At 48.8% G+C, this 19695-nt stretch overlaps 1 protein-coding gene across 4 annotated transcripts in view; it reads left to right on the top strand.

The window, feature by feature from the left end:
* The window catches only part of Pacsin2 (protein kinase C and casein kinase substrate in neurons 2), a 92710-nt gene extending 82993 nt beyond the window's left edge, over window positions 1-9717 (top strand). For 3 of the 4 annotated variants that reach the window (XM_028788699.1, XM_028788701.1, XM_028788700.1), the window contains 5 exons: window positions 268-388; window positions 4034-4155; window positions 6041-6163; window positions 6653-6849; window positions 8146-9717. In XM_028788699.1, the coding sequence (XP_028644532.1) occupies window positions 268-388; window positions 4034-4155; window positions 6041-6163; window positions 6653-6849; window positions 8146-8258 (676 nt within the window). In that variant the 3' untranslated portion in view covers window positions 8259-9717. The remainder of the gene's footprint in view (window positions 1-267; window positions 389-4033; window positions 4156-6040; window positions 6164-6652; window positions 6850-8145) is intronic. The other variant, XM_028788702.1, reaches the window with a different exon arrangement.
* Window positions 9718-19695: the final 9978 nt, after the last annotated feature.

Genomic DNA, 19695 nt, shown 5'->3' with positions numbered 1-19695 from the left:
CTGTACAGCTCTACCCACACAGCACACCAGGATCTGATGATGCAGGGCGAGCGTCAGTGTGCTGCCTGGTTTGTTGGTGGGTCCCAGGTTCTGGAGGATGGTGTCTGCATCTGTACATGTGACGGCCAGAAAATTGTGTTCCTCATCTATGGGAAACAGACATATGCAGGCTACAGAAACTGTCATGCAGGCTACAGTCTGTGACTGTAAGGAATGGTGGCTGGCCCTGTCTTTTATAGAGCTTTCTTCTCTCTGTCTTTGATTTAGCTACAAAACCATTTACCGAGAGCTGGAGCAGAGCATCAAAGCAGCTGATGCGGTAGAGGACCTGAGGTGGTTCCGGGTTAACCATGGGCCAGGCATGGCTATGAACTGGCCACAGTTTGAGGTAAGGAGGTTGTGTCCCTACAACTCTGCTCACCTGTAATTGGGGACTGAGACCTGTACCCCTCTACTTGAGCTATAAATGTTGTTCTCACTCCCTGCTTTGTATATGCAATCATCCTGTCTAGCGTCCCAGGCACTGTATCTAAATTGTTTTGGATACGATCACTTACCATTGGCACTACCTTCTTGTCCCAGGCCAAAAAAAAAACAAAAAACTGTGTTTATCCCACCATACAGGGTATCCCAGAAGTGACGTGGCCATTCAGTCTCCAGGCCTTACAAAAAAAACTGTGTTTATTCCACCATACAGGGTGTCACAGAAGTCACGTGGCCATTCAGTCTCCAGGCCTTATATTGGTCCCCAGGTGGGGCCAGTATCAATGAGCTACGTTTCTTAACCATTTTCTGGGTGCTTTTTCCTGCCTTGGGCTGTAAATCTTCAATTTTGTGGGCTGTGCACTGTCTTTATGCTATAAACCTGGGGGCCTTGGGATCTTGAGGCTAGAGTTTGATCACCAGGCTCACTCAGTTCCCTGACTGTGGTGTAGAAGGTAGTGGCCAGAAGTACTACCAGCCTTGTTCCCTGAAGGAAGGCATTCTGTCCTCCTCATTACTGAGTGCGTTATGGGCCCCCACCCTGGAACTGCTGAGAAGAGTCCTCCAAGCCAGACAGATGCCTCCAGCATGGCCTTATGGCTTTTTTGGCCTGACCGTAGCCAGAGCCTGGGCTGCATCCGTCCTTACGCTGTAGCAGCTGTGGGACTGGAGCTTGCAGGTATCTGCTGTGTGGCTTAGTTTTTCCATGTTAAAGTATGAATAGCAACCCAGAGTTATTGCAGCGCATAAGCTGATCTGTGCTTGGGTCATCACATACACCTGGGCTCCCCACAAGTTCCTCAGCCCTTTACCATGTCAGCCCTCACTGCCACACTTGTGTGTTCTGGAAGTTCAGGATATCTCCAGATGACACGAGCTGTGCTGAGCACCCCCTAAATATACCCATCAGGAGGCTGCAGAACAGGTGGGGCCCCAGGAGACATTGGGGTCCAGGGCCTTTTCTAGTAGAAGGGGCCATAGAGGAAATATTCGTTCCCCAGGCACAGCACACTGGGAAGTATCTCGAGTGCTGTCTTAGGCGTAGCTTGGCTTCAGCTTCCATTCTACATGTTGCTCCAGCGTGGCCCAGGGCACCATTGTATGATACTCTCTGCTTCCCTCAGAGTGCCTGCTATGCCTACAAGGGGAACTGTGGAAAAGACTGGTCAGGGCTCTTCTTCCCGGAAAACACAGTCTGTGGCTCCTCTCTGTGGGCCCCTGGCTGGGAAGCAGCCCTCCTGTGTTCCCCATGTTCACATTGATAGCTGATACCAGGTTGTGTCTGACTTTCTCTAATGAAGTTGTTTTCATTTTTCATGCCACAAGGATGAAGTAAGTTCCTATTTTATAATTAATTCATGGATCACCAAGCTCCCTGCTGCATGTAGTCAGCCCACTCAGTCCCGTCTGTACTAGCCTCCAGTTCTGTGGCAGAGGTTGACATTAGCCTTTCCTTCCAAAGTTCCTGGTGCTGATCCCATCAGTCCCCAAGAGCTGCCCTGTTAGAGTCCATTTATTTTTAGAGGTCACGTAGGGAACTTGAGGTTCCAACTGAGTCTTTAGTCGACTTGTTTCCATCAGCACAGTCATTAATAGACAAGATGATGTGGGCCGAGGTCTATGTCCCAAGACTGTGTATAGGCCTCAGTTTTTCTTGGCCTCTATATTTTCTCATCTGACAAATCAAACGCTAGGCTTAATGTAAATCTAAGATGACTTGTGCCCCTGATATTTTGTAAGAGAGAACAAAGCTGTGTACTAAGGCACATTAGATTTAAATTTAATTTGTGTGTGTATCAGGGGGAATGAAGGGAGAAGAGAGGGAGTGTGAAGTCAGAAGCCTGCTTTGTAGAGCTGGTCCTGTCCTTCCATCATTACACGGGGTATGGGGCTTGAATTCAGGTTGTCTCTCTTTCAAGGCGAGTGCTTTTACCTGGTTAGCCATCGTACTGATTATAAGCATATTTGTTTGATAAGTGGAGATGGGAGGTAAGGAGAACTCATTAAGGATATAATACATGGTATTTTTCTGGAAAATCAAGACCTAGCACCTTTCCAGTTATATATATCAGTAGTTAGTTGGGAAAACAGAAACCCTTTGGGGACATTGTTGTAGTAAATCGCCAACCACAATAAGCCCTTGTAAAGAACACACAACTCAGTTATAATCTAGCACACCTAGACTGGGCAGAGGTACCCCGCACTACTGTACCCCCACACTACTCTATCCCCAGCTAGGAGATCCCTGGATGCTTGCGGCTTCTACAGGCCATGTGGTTCTGCTCCATCTTCCTCCCACCTCCTCTTCCTCCGTCTTCTTCTGTCTCCTCGTCTCCTCATCTGCCTCTCTCCTCCCTCTCAAAAACTTCCAGCCCCACCTTTCCCTTCTACTGCCCGATCACAGGCTCTAACATTTGTTTGACCAGTTAAAATGGGGAGAAGGTTCACATGAAATCACCTGAGTATGTGATCCATTCCTCCCTGGGGCACCCCCTCTTGAGGAAGTGGAATTAACATCAAAATACCAACAGTACCAGGGCAATCCACAACAGGACATAAACCCTCTTTCCTCCAGTTGCCAGCAGGTTACTCTTATTCTCTGGTTGCTAGCATGTCACTCTTACTAAAAGTGGTACTACAAGCCAGGTAGTAGTGGGGGCATGCCTTTAATCCCAGCACTTGGGAAGCAGAGTTAGGCAGATCTCTGAGTTCAAGGCCAGCCTAGTCTACAGAGTGAGTTCTAGTACAGCCAAGAACACCACAAAGATACCCTGTCTCAAAAAAAAAAAAAAAAGCCTGGCATGACATATCAGGGAGTATCTTTTGGAGACCTGAGCATTCAGTGCCTCTCTGTCAGCCTTCTCTGCCATGAGATAGCCACCTAGCCTCTGATTTTATTTTCAGTTTCCTATGTAGCAGACTTTCTCAGATTCTTCAGATAGCTGTTTACATGGTGACTTAGAGTTCAGAGCATAAATGGGAAAGGTCCTTAGTACTTAAGGACTAAGCCTCGTGCCTCAGCCAGGCTCCCCACAGGACTGGCTCGAGAACACAGGAGCCCACCCTGGCACAGGGAGTATGGAGCCTAAGAGCCATGGTGAGCAAGGAATGGGATTAGAAGGCGCTCCAGGACTGTAATAAAAGACAGTAAGCATCATCAGCCATGATGCAATATTTCTGGGATGGAGGCTGAGGGGATAGATACGTGGTATGTGTGTTGCTGAGGATAGAACCCATGACCTTATGTATGCTAGGCAGACACACTACCACTAAACTCTGTCCCCATCCTTCAGACCTAGTTCTGTTGTCACCAACATGTCCTATAAAGTCTGCTGTTTGATGTCAGGGCCCTGTGGTTATTTGGGTACCAACCATCATAACCTTAAGGCCTAAGAGGCAGCTTGAGGTTTGCTGGAAACGAGAGAGCAGGGCCCACAAGGCTAAAGTTGCAATTGCACGGGGTGGGTAGGGCTGGCTAAGCAGGTGTTTCGGACCACTGTGGTTCCCCAGATATGAACCTCCCATTTCCTTCCCATGGCCCCTTGCCCAGGAGTGGTCTGCAGATCTGAATCGAACTCTCAGCCGGAGAGAGAAGAAGAAGGCTGCTGATGGTGTTACCCTAACAGGAATCAACCAGACAGGTGACCAGTCTGGACAGAACAAGCCTGGCAGGTGAGATCCAGTCACAGCTTCAGTTGAAACTGACCATCTTCTCAGAAATGAGGACATCTGCAGGTCCTAGGATACCATCATCTTGGGCATTTGGATGATTCCCAAATGTTCTGGGAACTCTCTGAGCTCTGGGTGGAGCCCATCTCTCTATTCTCTTCCTGCGCATGCTGGAGCTCCTGAAAGATCCAGAGAAGGAGCCTTTTGTACATTGTACCCATCCTGGTAAGGGAGGTGCTGGTCTTAGCTGCTTGTGTTCATCCCCATGGGGCAGCCCTGAGTACACACAGCAGATAGAGACATATCAGTGGGATTGTCCCATTGGGACTTCTGTGTGAAGTTGCCAACAGATGCAGGACAGTGGGGGATCGTCAGATGTCCCCCTTACTTAGTGTTAGTTATTTCTGAATAAGCTATGAGTGTAACTCAGCAGTAGATCATTTGCCTGGCAAGTCAAGACCCTCGGGTCAACCCCAGCACCTGAACAGAGCACCCTGTTATCATCAAGACTCTGACTTCATTGTCTTAAAAAGCTTGTGGATGGAACAAGTACCAACTATGGTCATCAGAACATTCTGGAAAGTGCATGCTGTAGGACTTGGCTAGAGGCTCCTGCTTGGATAATGGTCACCTTCACTCAGGTTCTAGTCAGTGACTTGTTTATGGCCCAGACACTAAGCCCCTACCATCCCTGGCTCCTCAGTCACATAAAGCTGGTCCTGCTCAACTACTGGGCTTGGAGGCTCTGCAGAAAGCTGTGTTGAGTCCCCAACCTCGGAACTAAGAGGTCCTCCTGGTGTGCCTAAGCCTAGGGTTTGGATGGAAGGAACTGGGACTCCGAGACCCTCCAAAGTTAGCCAGAGCAGGGAGGTTAGGAAGGCAGAGGGTCTGCTAGTGTAAAACACACTGCCTGTACACGGACAGCCAGTCACAGTCACCCTGGCTTCTGAGGGGTTTCCCATCCTCACCTGCTTGGCTCTGGGGTGGTAGCTGCTCAGTTTAAGGATGCTGCTGACCTAAGCCCTGGCCACAGATATAGAGAGCCCAGTGGTCCTCAACCTTCCTAATGCTGCGGCCCATTGTTACAGTTCCTCGTGGTGTGATGATCCCAACCATGAGGTTATTTTCATTGCTTCTTCATAACTGTAAATTTGCTACTTTCATGAATCATAATGAAAATGTCTGTTTTCTGATAGTCTTAAGTGACCCCTGTAAAAGGATCATTTAGCACACCTACAAAGGGGTCATGACCCACAGATTGAGTACTGCTGGCCTTGGGTGACTCTTTCTTACGTTCTTCTTGTGGTGGCTCCCTGACAGTAGTGTTCTCCACCCTGCAGCCCCTCGTCGCTCTCCCTAGTGCTCAGTGTCGTTCCAGTTAACACTGGGCTGGGAGGAAATCGGCAAAGTTACAAGAATGATTTGACTGCAGAGGACTACAAGACCTTCTATGCAGCGAGCTTTAGTTCTGACAGTGGAAACCCTGGCACCAGGGAGCTGGCCAGTGGCCTACTGAGTAGTTAGAGGGGTCATCACAGAGCTGGGGAGTCCCCTGCTCCATAGATACAGTCTTCCTGTGGCTGCTGCTTTGTGTCCATCTGTCCCACTGGCTAAGCCTTATGTGGAAATGAGTGCTAAGGGACTGGAGACCCCTGAAACAGGAGGTACTCGTGCACGTGCAGTGGACAGTTAACTTACAGTTGATCAAGGTATGCTGACTCATCAACATACAGCCACTTTCTGACTAAAATAATCTTCAGTCAACACCCTTCTCCTCTCATTAGATGAGGAGCTGCTGTAACTCTAGAGATACTGTCTCTGTCTTCCTCACCAGGGCCTTTAGTGGGCCCCATGCTGTGATCCCTGAAAGCTGTCTTTCTCCCCATAGCAACCTTAGTGTCCCGAGCAACCCCGCCCAGTCCACGCAGTTACAGTCCAGCTACAACCCCTTCGAGGATGAGGACGACACGGGCAGCAGCGTCAGTGAGAAGGAGGACATTAAGGCCAAAAAGTTGGTGAACACATGCTTACTTCCCTCTGGCTTCCACCTCGCTCTGTGTCTCCTCTCTCTATCCAGGGGTCTCTTGGGGTCTCACCCCTCAGCATTTCAGCAGTGCATGGGTCCTGCAGGACCTGGGCGTGTTCCAGACCTGCTGGGACAGTGTTGGGCCTCGCCACCTCTCTGGGAGGGCACAGCTAACACTCTTCGGTTGCTTTTTCTCTGTCCTGTGTTAACCCTTTAAGGCCTGAGCAGCACCACTACAGGAAGACAGACAGGCAGTATAAATCAGGGACCTGCTGAAGTGGGTAAAGCTCCACCTGCAGGCACTCCTCTGGGATACTCACAGCCTCCAGCTTCTCGTGAGGGCTCAGGATGAGTGTGGATGGCATGAAGGCTCTGAGGAGCCTGGCTGCACCTGCCTGTGGGGCAGGAACTCTGGGTGGGGACCCATTCTCTGTCAGTCGTATGCTAAGAGCCTCACATCATCCTCTGTTGCAGTGTCAGCAGCTATGAGAAGACTCAGAATTACCCTACTGACTGGTCTGACGATGAGTCTAACAACCCTTTCTCTTCCACGGATGCCAATGGGGACTCCAACCCATTTGATGAGGACACTACCTCAGGAACGGAAGTGCGAGTTCGCGCCCTCTATGACTATGAGGGGCAGGAACATGATGAGCTGAGCTTCAAGGCTGGTAGGTAACCTCCCCAAATACTCTCCTGGGAATAGAGGCCTCCAGCCTGCTGAGGGGACTTGTCTTTTGTTTTTGAAGTCAAGTTCTTGCTAGTGAGGATCTTCACTACAGTACCTTTCCTCAACCCGATTTTGCATGTCCTGATCCTGTCCCAGGAAGATGCTACTGTGCTATGTTAGGGCCCGATGAAAGCCATCTGTCCATCCCTGACCTGTGCTTTGTTGGCCATCACCCTTCACTGTCAGTCACCCACAGGCTGCTGTTGGTACTGCTGACTGTGTAGGCATCTCTGTGCTGTCAGTTATATTAAGAGCTCTGTTTTCTCCTGTTTACTCATCATCAACCTGTCTCTTAACACAATAGTCAATATCACAGCCTCCAAGCCATGCAGCTGCAATATTTCTGAGTGACCTCAGTGTCAGCTCTTTGTCTCAGCTCCCCTGGGCATACGCTTCTCACAAGAAGCCATGCTAACTGTTTAGCTGTCACTAGAAGCAAGATTATAAGAACAGTAATGACTAATGTGTCCTTCAAAGGCTTTGGAAGCTAGTCTGAGTGCCATCACCAGTCCTGAATTCTGTCCTTCCTCTTTGCTATGTAGCTTGGGTATCTCATGTGCCTACTAATCTTGTTCATCCTCTTCAGTGCTGCAGACTTCAATATGCTAATCTTTCTAGACCCACCCTCTGTCTTCACTGTGAACTAAGGCAGTTTCCACCAGGCCCCTTTCCCTTACTGCCTATAGAGTGAGGTCCTGGGCTGTGATAACAGCACACTCAGGCTCTCTGCAGCCTCACGTGTTAGCATTTGGTGGTCTCCTTGTCTGCAGATGTTAAGTCTCTAGGGAGCAGACCCTGTTGGTCCAGGTCTCTGCTAGGCCAGTGGTGGCTCAGGAAGTAAAACCTCAAAGTCCCAAAGACACCTTGAACTACCACACAGAATGAAAACATGGGGCATGTTGCCAAGCAAGGCAGCCTGGGACACACAGGATAGTCGCAAGGCTGAACCGGTAACGGTTATAATCTGGACTGCTGCTTGCTCCAGGGTCGCTCAGAGAGCTGCCATCTTCAGATCACAGTGGCCTCTGTGTCAGAAACTTTGAATACAAATTAGTAGTGAAATATCCAGGGTCTTGCCTTACCTTCAGGAAGATGCCCATCCCTCTGCCCTGGAGACCTTCTGTGGATCCTTCTAGAAGCATGTTTTATATCCACATGGTATTTGTATACACAGATGACTTTCTGTGGTCAGTGTTGCCTACCCTTTCACTAAGACCACCCTTTTTTTGTTTTGCAGGGGATGAGCTGACCAAGATAGAGGATGAAGATGAACAGGGTTGGTGCAAGGGGCGTTTAGACAGCGGCCAGGTTGGCCTATACCCAGCCAACTATGTTGAGGCTATCCAGTGACAGTTCATGGGCAGGCTGGCGGAGAGATGGAAATGGGCAGTTGAGGAGCTCCGTTAGCCTTGGCCTGGGCAGTGACACCTCTAGTGCCCCCAGCAGCCATGTAGGCATCTATTCCACCTGCAAAAGACAATGGTTCTGTTGTTGTTGGCTTCCTGGTGTACTTTGAAGGCAGATGAGCTGGTGACTTCCTTGGGCACTTGGCCCCTTTCTAAGCAGATCTGGGCAGATCTAGGCACAGGAAGGATACGGTCCAACAGCGAGAGCCAGGCCCCTCCCCACCCCCACCAGCTCTCTCTATCATGGATCTGCACCTTCTTGCCCTTGTCTCTCCTGAGTCAATGACGGAGCACACTGATTCTTGTTCCATTGATTATTTTCTCTGATGAGGCCCTACCTGGAAGTTCAGTGAACAGACTTACATGCCATTTTCTGAGTAAAGAGCTTGAGGTTTTAATTTAAAGGCAATGTACAGTTATACTTTTTTATATGCTCTTCCAGTCAGTTAAATTATGGCCTACACTGATCTGAGATGTTCTCCATGTGGGCTGTCTTCATTTCTCTGTGCTGTGTCCAGATGTGGGGTTGCTGCAGCAGGGGATCCATGGCCAGTGCCATTGCAGGGGTAACCTTGTGCAGCGCCCCAATACTTCCGTGTTTAGAGACTATTTTCACTCTGTCCCTGCTTCAATTTTTGCAGATTAACAGTTTTATTAGGGATTTGGAAAGTTAACAGTAAGAAGACTAACTTTTCAAAACAGCTGCCTCTGTAGACTAAGATGCTTTACATTATACCATTGTGTCTCGATGTATATCTGTATATATTATTTGATATTCAGAGAATCTATAGAGTTCACCCACTGTTGAATGAGAGCTCGTGGCTTCTGACAGCAGATCTGGTCAACTGCTTGAAGCCCATGGCATTGAAGCACAGGCCTGGCTGGCTAACAGCCCTACCCAGTTAAGATGTGGCTCTGGCCTCTGAATGGAGCTGCTGAGAAGACTGATTCTCATTGGCCAGGGCTCCAAGCTCCATGACAGAGCACTGGAAAAGCTCCTAGGACTTTGTAGTCGTCACAGGCTTCACAGTCCCTGTGCCACTCACTGGAGAGTTGGAGGGGTTCCACTCCCCCCCTTCACACACACATAAGTTCCTCCAATTGCCCTTGTCCTCAGGTGCAGTGGGATTGATTGTTGTGAGCCCCAAGAATGGGCACAAAGAGGACTTTATTTTGTTAACTCGGACAGTGTGCAATGGTGCACATCAGCAACTTGTATTTCTTCAGCGTTTGGCATGAGCACTGTTTCGTAGTGCCTGTGTGTCATGAGATCTTACCAGCAGAAATCCTGTTCCTAAGCTACAGAATGACCAAAAGCTGTAAAGTCCTTAATGTTTAGAAACTCCTTTAAATGTATAGTATTTTAGAACAACAACAAAACTCAATAAACAGTTGATCCTGAGTGTTCGACAGCCCCTTTGCCTTGCTTCCACCCTCATGTTCACACAGCTGACAGACCTGTCTTCTTGGGGAGTATACCAGCTTTGAAACAGCAAGATCTGGTACATAGGAGCCCTTCTCAGGGCCATGGCTCAGTTCCTGCACCAGAGGCTGGGGACTTGAGGCACCTTGGACATCCCTGTGTAGGGCGTCCCTGGTTCCACCCTCTCTCCCGTGACAGCAGCCATTCTTCCCCATACCTGTGTGTGCCTACTGTGTGTTGACCATTGTGTGCCACTGTTATGTTTTCTCAAGTAGATGATCTCTGGGTGTGATGTGATCAATGCAGGTCCCAGCTGGTCCTACGCGCACAGAGAACCTCCAAGGAGTTCGCCTCCTGTTAGGATCAGCTAAGGAGACAAAGCCAGCGTGGTAGCCCTGACCAGTCCAAGGGAACGGACTGCTGCTGCTGCTGCCGCTGCCGCTGCTGCTGCTGCTGCTGCACTCTTCAAGCACTAGTAAAGCTTCTCTGGCCTTCCTGCAGTGTCACTTTGCTCAGCAGGAGGAGAGCCTGAGTGTTTGTCCTTTAGTCTCTTTGTGTCATGGGCGTCCTCTTCCATGCCAATTCCTGAGCAGTACTTGAGCCCCCCAGCAGGCCACCCATTGCTCTGGGTGGGCACTAGCTTCTGTCTCTACTTGCTTCAAACAGCAGAGAGAAGACAAAGTGGGAGACAGCAGTGGCAGATCTCCTCACAGCTGGCAAGCCCAGAAGTGGGGCTATCTTGAACACCACAGTAAGACTGGGAGTAGGGTGGGGCACCAGTCCTGGTGCTCTAACACTCATCTGCCCTGCTGCTGGGTGGCAGGCTGGAGTTACTAGAAACAGACAGGTTTTAGAAGCTCCGGGTCAATGACTTGCCCAAGGCTCTGTGAGCACACCGTAGTCAGCCCAGTTCTCAGATCTGCAACAGCCAGCATCTTCTTGCTGTCCCTAGGGACTAGAAGTGGGATGAAATGACCATCCTGCAAGGTCCTTTCTCAACACCATATTCAAATAAGGAAGCTTAAGGGTCCCATCCTGCCATCCGGTTATCTCCTACCCTTTCCTGGGGGTTAAACACAGGAAGCACAGTCCCTCAGTTTTCACAGGAGGATGGGGGTAGGGTGCCATAGAACTCTATAAGTCCTTGTGGTTATGATCGCCTAGGCTCGGGCCAGGCTCTGTACAGCCCTTGGCTGCCCTTTCTATACCACCCAGGTTGGGATTCCAGATCCTCTTGGCCTCCCATAGCTCCCCCACTGGATCAAAGCTGTTACCACTAGGGCCCTGAGCTTACTCTAGTGACTAAGCCAGCTCAGATGACAGTGTCTTGAAGGAGGAAGTGAGGATTAAAAAAAAAAAAAATAGACATTAGAGTATGACTCCAGCAAGTGCTAAGGCTGAAAGGAGTTTAATTTTTCCGGTCTGCTTTTATATCATTCTAGAATCAAAGAATATGGTCAGTCCTAAGGCATAAACAGAGTAGTTAAGGAACAAACTGGGCATAAACAGAAGTTGAGGAACAAACTGGGCATAAGCAAATGTCCCATGATTACTGTATTCAGGGTCTTAACAGGGAGTCAAGATACAAAACACATTCCGCAGCTATATTCATCCTGAGCCTACTTCCTTGTCCTAGCCTGATGTCAAATTCTTATCTGAGCCTACTCCTTTGTTCTAGCCCAATGTAAATATTCTTACCAGATTCCTGGAAGCGATCCCAAGAGCTCTTCACACTCTAGGTGGGATGTAGTGAACCCCAGACTCTCCCTGGACAGGAGCTCCATGGGAGCTAACAAGGAGGTGTCTCATCATACCCCATCAAGCCCTGCTCCTCTGCACTGTAATGTAAGCATGGTTCAGTGACCAGGCTGGGGTCTGGCTCTGCTACAGCGCAAGCTCAAACACTGGTCAGAGGTCGCTGCAGATGGATAACAGAGCTATCCAAGCCAACCTGCCTCTGCTTTCTCTGAGGAGCCTGTGAGGCTGAGCCATGCAGATGCCTCGGGTTGTTAAGGCAAGTCTGAAGGGAGACTGTTTATACCTCATCCTCATCAGGATGAGGATGAAGCAAGGTTTATAAAAGATCCCATCCCGTGGGTATCATACTGACTCCCTCATGGTTCAGAGGGAAGAGGGAAGTTGAGGCCAGATGAGAGGAAGGCAAGACTTGCCAGCAGACATAGCAAGCAGCTAGTGACATACATAAATCAAGTTGCCTCTCCTGGTGGGCAAGTGTTTGATTCAGCCACCTGATAGTCATACACATACAAGCATTTACTGAGTACCTACTGTGTGCTAGGCTCCCAACAGCCCAAACAAAATAGAACCAGTGTGTACCCTTGGGAAGGTGCCAGATCAGTCCTACATGGGGACAAGAATGTCTGTGGTCATATGTGTTGATTCTGGAAGGCTCCAGATACTAAGACAGGTAGATGCTCCCAGTCCAGTACTATATCAGATGAGGCAAAGCACTCCCTGGTTCTTAAACTTTTCCCCAATTCCAGTACAAAGCATCTCGAGTCTTCCCTCTCTCCTTTCCTCCCTCCTCTCCTTGGTGGACTGTGGAGGACAGCACCTCGACACTAGCAAATACCTGAGCCTCATTACTGCAAAGTGAGATCAGTTAGGATGACTGTGGGGTGTCTGGGATGTCCAGAAGCCCAAGAGACGCAGGAAGGCAGGCTCTCTGGGTCATACCTGTTCTTTGAGCTACTTGCTGTACCACCACCATCTCTTCATAGGCCAAACACTCTTTGCTCCCTTGTACAGGATCTTGCTCTGAGTTTTCAAGACGAGATTTCTCCACCCTCCCCATCCATTTTCCAGATACCTTCAGGAGACACAGACCTCTATCTGGGTGAGGGGTACCCATACAAATGGGTGGACAATGACCTCTCAGTCTCACTTGTGAGGTCCTTCCTCTAGTAGGAAGAGGCAAAAGGACCCTGGGGCCAGGACAAAACCAGACCCAAATTTTCCACAGTTGGAAGAACTAGAGTCATGGTGGAGACAGCTTGGCCAGGCCAAGCTCAATGTGGCTCAGCCTGTGGGTAAAGTACCAGACTCAAAGCCAGAACAGCACCACTGCAGGATAAATGTGTCTCTGATACTTGTTCATTGACACCATCCCCACTACAGTGATGGCGATTCAGAAAAGGATATTGGCAGAGGTGATTGGCCCATGGGGGTGAAGTCCTTAGGGTAGGATGCTAACCTTGGGTCTCCATATGCACTTGCATACACATACACATATTAAGGAAGCCCAAGGGGTCCTGTCCATTTCTCCCACCTGTGAGGACACACGGCACTATCTATGAAAAAGCTGGGATCTGCTGTCAGGGGTAACAGGATCCTGCACCCAGGCATGGATCTTCTTGTGTGACCCCAGTCACCGGAACCCTTGCAGAAAGCTCTTGAGTTCCCTGAGCCTGTCTTTGCTCATCTCTAAAACGGGGCATTCAGAGTAGACATCTGTCTCACTCTGTTTAACATCTGACTTGTTTAATCCTCATGGCAACTCAGTGCACTTGGTAGTGTTACCTTTTTTCTATAGATGAGGAAACTGAGTCTCAGTGGCAACTTGATCAAAGTGGAAAAGCTACTATAGAACAGCCCAGACTTCAGGCCCAGGCATGACAGCCCACATTCCTTCAAGCTAGACTATGCTGTTGGTCTGAGAGCACTTGCCTCAGAGGACACAGCACTGGGCCCCTTGCCTTTGCCCACTGGTGCCCCTGACATTTAGCACCAGATGTGGTGGTGGATACCTTTAATCCTGGGAGGCAGAGACCATCCTGATAGACATGGTGAGTTCTAGGTACATACTGAGACCAGCTGATCCTCTCCGTAGAGTACAACTGCTCCCTTGATGCTACCAACACCAGTCAAAAGGCAGGACTCTCAAGTTTCCCCATCATCCTAGTCAACTACGTTAGATCTCTGTTCTGGAAATCACTACTATTTTTATACACAGTCTGTCGAGTCTATGCTAGCTTCAACCTCACAAACAATCCTCCAGCCTCAGCCTCCTGAGTGCTCAGACTACAAGCATGAGCTGCCATGCCTGGCTTGTACTGACCTCTATAGTGTTTCCATTTCCAGAAAGTCTTATGACTGGAATCATGCAAATGGTAGCCTTTGGGCTGTAGACATGGCTCAGTGATTGAGAGGACTGGAGCTCAGATCTCCAGAGCTCCCAGAACATGCCAGAAGGATGTCCCATCCCACTTGTAGTTGGAAGCCTGGAAGGTAGAGACAGAATCCTCAGAGCAAGATAGGAAAAAGTTGGCTAGACTAGCTGTCTCGAAAAGCCCTGGGTTTGGGGCTGGAGAGATGGCTCAGCAGTTAGGAGCACTGACTGTTTTTCCAGAGGATCCAGGTTGAATTCCCAGAACCCACATAGCAGCTCACAACTGTAACTCCAAGATCTGATGTCCTTACACAGACATACATGCAGGCAAAATAGCAATCCAGAAAGGGGGGGGGGAGAAAAGCCCTGGATTTGATTGAGGGACTCTGCCCCAAATGATAAGGTGAAGAACAATTGAAGATTCCCAATGTTAACTTGGGTCTCCACATGTACTTGCATACACATACATACCCACCTACATGTGTGCACACACACACATGTATACCACACATACATGAAAAGGGAAATTGGTCTTTCCACATGATTCTTTTGGGATTCATTCTTGGAGTTTTGTGTGCTAGCGTTTTGTTCCTTGTAGGTAGTTTCCATTGAAAAGCGCACTTGGAGTCATTCATCCAATAGAAGAATATTTGATTTGTTCCTAGTATTTGAGGATAGTAAATACATCTGTTGCATAAGCACTTTAGTACAGAAATTTGGGGCCTTAGAAGATGGCTCTGTGGATAAAGCATTTGCTTTGCAGGCATGAAGACCTGAGTTCAGATCCCTGGTACTTACATGAATGATGGATGGGCAGCACAGCTTGTCCATAACTTAAGTGCTCAGAAGGTGAAGACAGCAGATCCCAGGAACAAGCTGGCTAGCTAAACTGGCCATATTGATGGGCTCTGGGCTCAAGTGAAAGGCCCTGCCTCAGGATAAGGTAGAGAGTTATGACAGAAAACATCTTGAGCCACCGTAACCAAGTATACACGCATGCATGTGTACCTACACACACACACACACACAGACACAAGGTACAAGATTTTGTACCAATGCTTCATGTCAAGTTTTACCTCAAATTACAAATATTATAGTAATGAAACTATTCTGTTTATTTCATTAAGAGGTAATGGTGTTCACATCTACCATTTTTTTTTAATAATCTATCAGCACTAAATTTACTTTTGTTTTTGTTTTTCGAGACAGGGTTTCTCTGTATAGCCCTGGCTGTCCTGGAACTCACTCTGTAGACCAGGCTGGCCTGGAACTCAGAAATCTGCCTGCCTCTGCCTCCCAAGTGCTGAGATTAAAGGCGTGCACCACCACTGCCCGGCTTTTTTTTTTTTTTTTTTTAAGAAATGGGTTTTCTCTATGTAGCTTTGTCTGCCCTGAACTCACTGTAGACCAAATGGGCCTCAAACTCAGAGATCAACCTGCCTCTGCCTCCCAAGTGCTGAGATTAAAGGCATGCACCACCACTGCCTGGCGAATCACTAAATTTTTTAGTGTCTTGAGTGTGCAGAGTCTGAGAGTCCAGGGGATGATAGAATCAGATGAGGCTGCTCATAATTCAGTGGGTTTATACCAGATGTGTCTGACCTACACAGAAGCTAATGTGTTCTCTTTCAAACACTAGTCACTAGTAGTGTCTTCCAGAGGCAAGGGACAGAGGCTGTTCCTGTTCCCACTTGGACCCAGTCTATGACTGTGTAGGCACATTTAGCTTTCCTTCTGGTGGCAGCTGGACAAAGTCCAGCCCTGGCTTATAAATACACATTCTCTGCAGCTGCCCCACGTCTCCCAAGACTGGCTCACTGGACGGGCTGAGTGAGTATTACATTTCTGGAAAGTGGTGCCATAGGCCTTTGGAGGACTTCATTGGAAATTGGTCTCCAGCACTAAACCTTTATATGTGTTGCTAAACTCTGTCCTTGGGTGTGACACAAGCCATTGCTTGTCTAAGTCACTCGTGAAGGGGACAGGGGATTCAGCAACCCCAGGAGGCCACTTACAACCTCATGTGTGGCCAACAAAGTAGCCTATCAGACCTCTCTGACTTTTCCAGGCCCAGAGGCTGGAGTAGCTTGTCAGTGATCACTGGGGTGGGAGCTTTTCTTCAGTGCTATCCATAATTGTTCATTCATCTTGTGATAGCCCCCTCCCCCCCACCAGTGTTCCTGTAAAGGACCCCAATTAAAGTCATTGGTTTGGTTTGCTAGATTTGGATGGAACTTTGGTTGTGCCTAGTTGTCGTAGTTGTTGTTGGTGCTCGACCTACGGTAAAGAGAATAAAATGTGTCTCTAGAAAAGTTAACAAGACAGTGCAGATGAGCAAATGGCACCTCTGGAGAAGAAAATGCTGAAAGCTGGAGGGCTGGGAAGCAGCCAGCTAAACTTGACTCTCAAACCTGTTCGTCTACAGCGGCACCCTACCTGAGGCCACGTGTTCCAGATTCCAGCTACTCCACACCCACCCTAGTAAGAGGCACCTGCTTTGGAGTTTCAGCCTTCCGGCTACTGATGTCGTGTAAGGTTGGGGCGGAGCCCAGGTACTAGTTAAGCTTGAGGAGTGCGGGAAAGATGGCTCATTACTTAAGAGCATATAAAGCTCTTCCAGAGGATCACCAGCTCCCCGACTCTTCAGGTTACCACATGCATATACACAGATATGCACAGTTAATGTCTCATTGGATATATCAACCACACTCTACAGAAGGCCCCCAAGCTCAGGAGTAGCTGGCCAACAGAAAACATTGCGATACCTTCTCCCAAGTCCCAGGATACCCTTCCGTCCAAGCAGAAACACAGTGGTAATGCATGTCTGTCCTCTCAACACTCGGTTTATGGAGGCAGGAGGATCAAAAAGTCAAATTCGTCCTCAACTACATGAGTTCGATACTAAACTATACTACCTGCCTCTCTCTCTGTATGTGTGTGTGATTTTTATTTTCTGTTAGTGTGCTTTGCCTGTATGTATATCTGTGTACCGAGAGTCTATAGTGCCTGTGGAGGCCAGAAGAAGGTGTGATGTCCCCCTGGAACTGAAGTTGTGAGCCATTATGTGGATGCTGGGAATCCAACTTCGGGTCCTCTTGAAGAGCACTCAACGCTCTTAATTACTGAGCGGTCTCTCCAGTAGCCGAAAACAAAATTTTCTACAAAAAAAAAAAAAAATCTACCACAGATTCAGGGTTTGGCTTTAGCTGAGAATAAAACAGGACTAGTGACCATACAGCGTGAGAGGAAAGCCCCGCTTCAGCCACTCCGCCGCTTTCTGTCAAGGTGCCTGGCGCAGGCGCACCTGAGCACTCGGCGGCAGCACGCCAAGCCCGAGCCACTGGAGCCAGGAACAGAGCAGGAAGCACGGGGGCAACGAGGAGGCGGGGCTTGAGGGGCGGGGCCAGAGCGACCTGTGTGAGAGGCGAAAGAAGAGTGGCTGGCGTTCTTGGTGTGGGCGGGGCGTGGTGGGCGGGGCGTTGGGTGGAGCTTAATTCCACGCGCCGCAGGGGCGCGCCGTCTGCAGTTGGTCTCTGAGGAGGCAACAGTTTCTCTCGGGAGGTCCTGCCTGGTCGCGCCGCCATGCCTCTGGATCCTCAGGCGGGCATGGGGGCCCTTGGCAATCAGGACATCCTGGCCATCTTCTACCGCCTGCGCTTTGTGCTTAGCAACCATGTAGCGGCCGCCTGGCGAGCCCGGAACCCCGCAGCGGACGTGGGAGGAGGAGGAGGAGGAGGAGGAGGAGAAGCCGCTCCGTTGGTCAACGGTCGCATTCGCCCACGCGGGTTCTGAGTGACTTGGCCGACTGCTCGCCCACGCCGGTGAGTACTCCCTCACTCGTGCTCCGTAGACGTCCACTACCGTCCATGGTCTCGCCGAGTTGTATATACTTCGGTGAAGTCGTGCTTTGGGCTGTGGTTGGTGTCCCCCAGGGGTGATTTGGCGTTTGGTGGCGTTTCCTCAGGAGAAGTGAACAGCACCTCACTTAAATGGCGCGCTTGGTCGCGTCCCCCTCTAGGTGTTGCGCTAGCGCCGCACCTGGTTTCCTTGTCTCTTTTCTCCACAGGGCTGTCTTGGTGTGCATGATACATGATATAGTGACCCGCTATAGAGAGACGTCAGTGTCTTTTTTTTTTAAGTGTAGTGTCTCACTATGTAGACCAACCTGGCCTTAAACTACCAATGTTCCTGTCTCTGCCTCTTGAGTGCTGGGATTTTTGGTGTGTGCTGTTTCCATGGTGCCTCCCCTCTCTCTCTCTCTCTCTCTCTCTCTCTCTCTCTCTCTCTCTCTCTCCCCTCCCTCCTTCCCTCCCTTCTTTCTCTCTCCCTCCCTTCTCTCTCTCTCTCTCTCTCTCTCTCTCTCTCTCTCTCTCTCTCTCTTTCTTTCTCTTCTTTCTTTCTTTCTTAGACATTTTGTCTGTTTAGCCCTGGCTGTCCCGGAGTGCACTGTGTAGACCAGGCTGGCTTTGGAACTCACAGAGCTCTGCCTTCCTCTGCCTCTCTCCCTCTGCCCAGAGTGCCACCACCTCCCAGTTTACCATGGTGCCGTTTATAGCCTAATCTAGAAAATGGTATGTTGTCTTTTTCTACATTTTACCAGTCACGTAGACAACCTTGGTAAAATTGCACAAAAGGTGGAGGATGACTGGGCAAACGGTTAGTGCGGAGAAGAATCATGCCTGTCATGTGAGATACAGCCACTGCCCAGTGGATTTTAAGGGACAGTGTACCTGCTGGGTATGGTCCTGGTCAATATTGATTTATGTGCTACGTTTCTTACTGAAGGTTTAGAGGCAAATAGGGTAAGATATAGCTTACAGACCGAAGTTCTCTTCACTGCATACTACATATCAATAGAGTATTGCTAATATAATACAGTAGTTATATTGATAATTCTCCCTAGGTCCCATGAATAACCCCTCATCAGTGCAAAGCCAAAGCCTCAAACATGCTAAGCAAGTACCTGACCACAGAGAGTTTATACTACAATTTTAAAAAATTTTATTTTAGGTGTGTAGGTGTTTTGCTTGCATGTATGTCTGTGTGCCTGGTGCTCATGGAGACCAGAAGAGGGCATCAGATTCCTTGGAACTGGAGTTTGATGATTGTGGCTAGGTTTGAGAACCAAACCTAGGTGTTCTGATAACAGCCAGTGTTGTTAACAGCTAAGCCGACTCCCAGCCCCAATATTATTACAGATGTTTAAAGTTCTAAAAACTTGGGCTGGAGAGATGGCTCAGAAGTTAAGAGCTCTGGCTGCTCCAATTCCTAGCACCAACATGGCAGCTCACAACCATCTATAACTCCAGTTCTAAGGGATCCTAAACCCTCTTCTGGTCTCCAAAGGCACCAAGCATATATAGGGTGCCCAGACATATATGCAGGTAAAAAAACTCATATATATAAAATAAAAATAAAAATTTAAGGTTTTAAAATCCTAGGTAACACTTCTTTTCATGTTGTTTTATTGTTTTGCAGCAGAATGCCTGGAATAGGATATGACTGTAAATATTTAGCTCTACAAGAAGAAATGGCATTTACATACAAAAGAAAGACATGATTCATTGGTTTTAAGTAAATACAACATAATGCATCCTAAAAGTCCGTGGTCTGCCTGATGAAGGGACCACCATGACACCATTAATCCCCCAATAATTAACACATGGAATGGGATACCAGTGATGAAAAATGACCACAATTAGCTCCCTTTCAAGACTCTTTCCCAGACATCTGATCAGGACCAAGACTGGGTCCTCATTCTCTTGGTTCTGCTTCTCTTGAGAGGCCCAGCTTAAATCACTTTCTTCAGCTTGTTGAAAGCAGCAGGAC

Source organism: Grammomys surdaster, unplaced genomic scaffold, assembly GCF_004785775.1.
Source record: "Grammomys surdaster isolate TR1022 unplaced genomic scaffold, NIH_TR_1.0 125767, whole genome shotgun sequence".
Classification (NCBI taxonomy): Eukaryota; Metazoa; Chordata; class Mammalia; order Rodentia; family Muridae; genus Grammomys; species Grammomys surdaster.
This window is presented reverse-complemented; position numbering and strand designations above follow the sequence as displayed.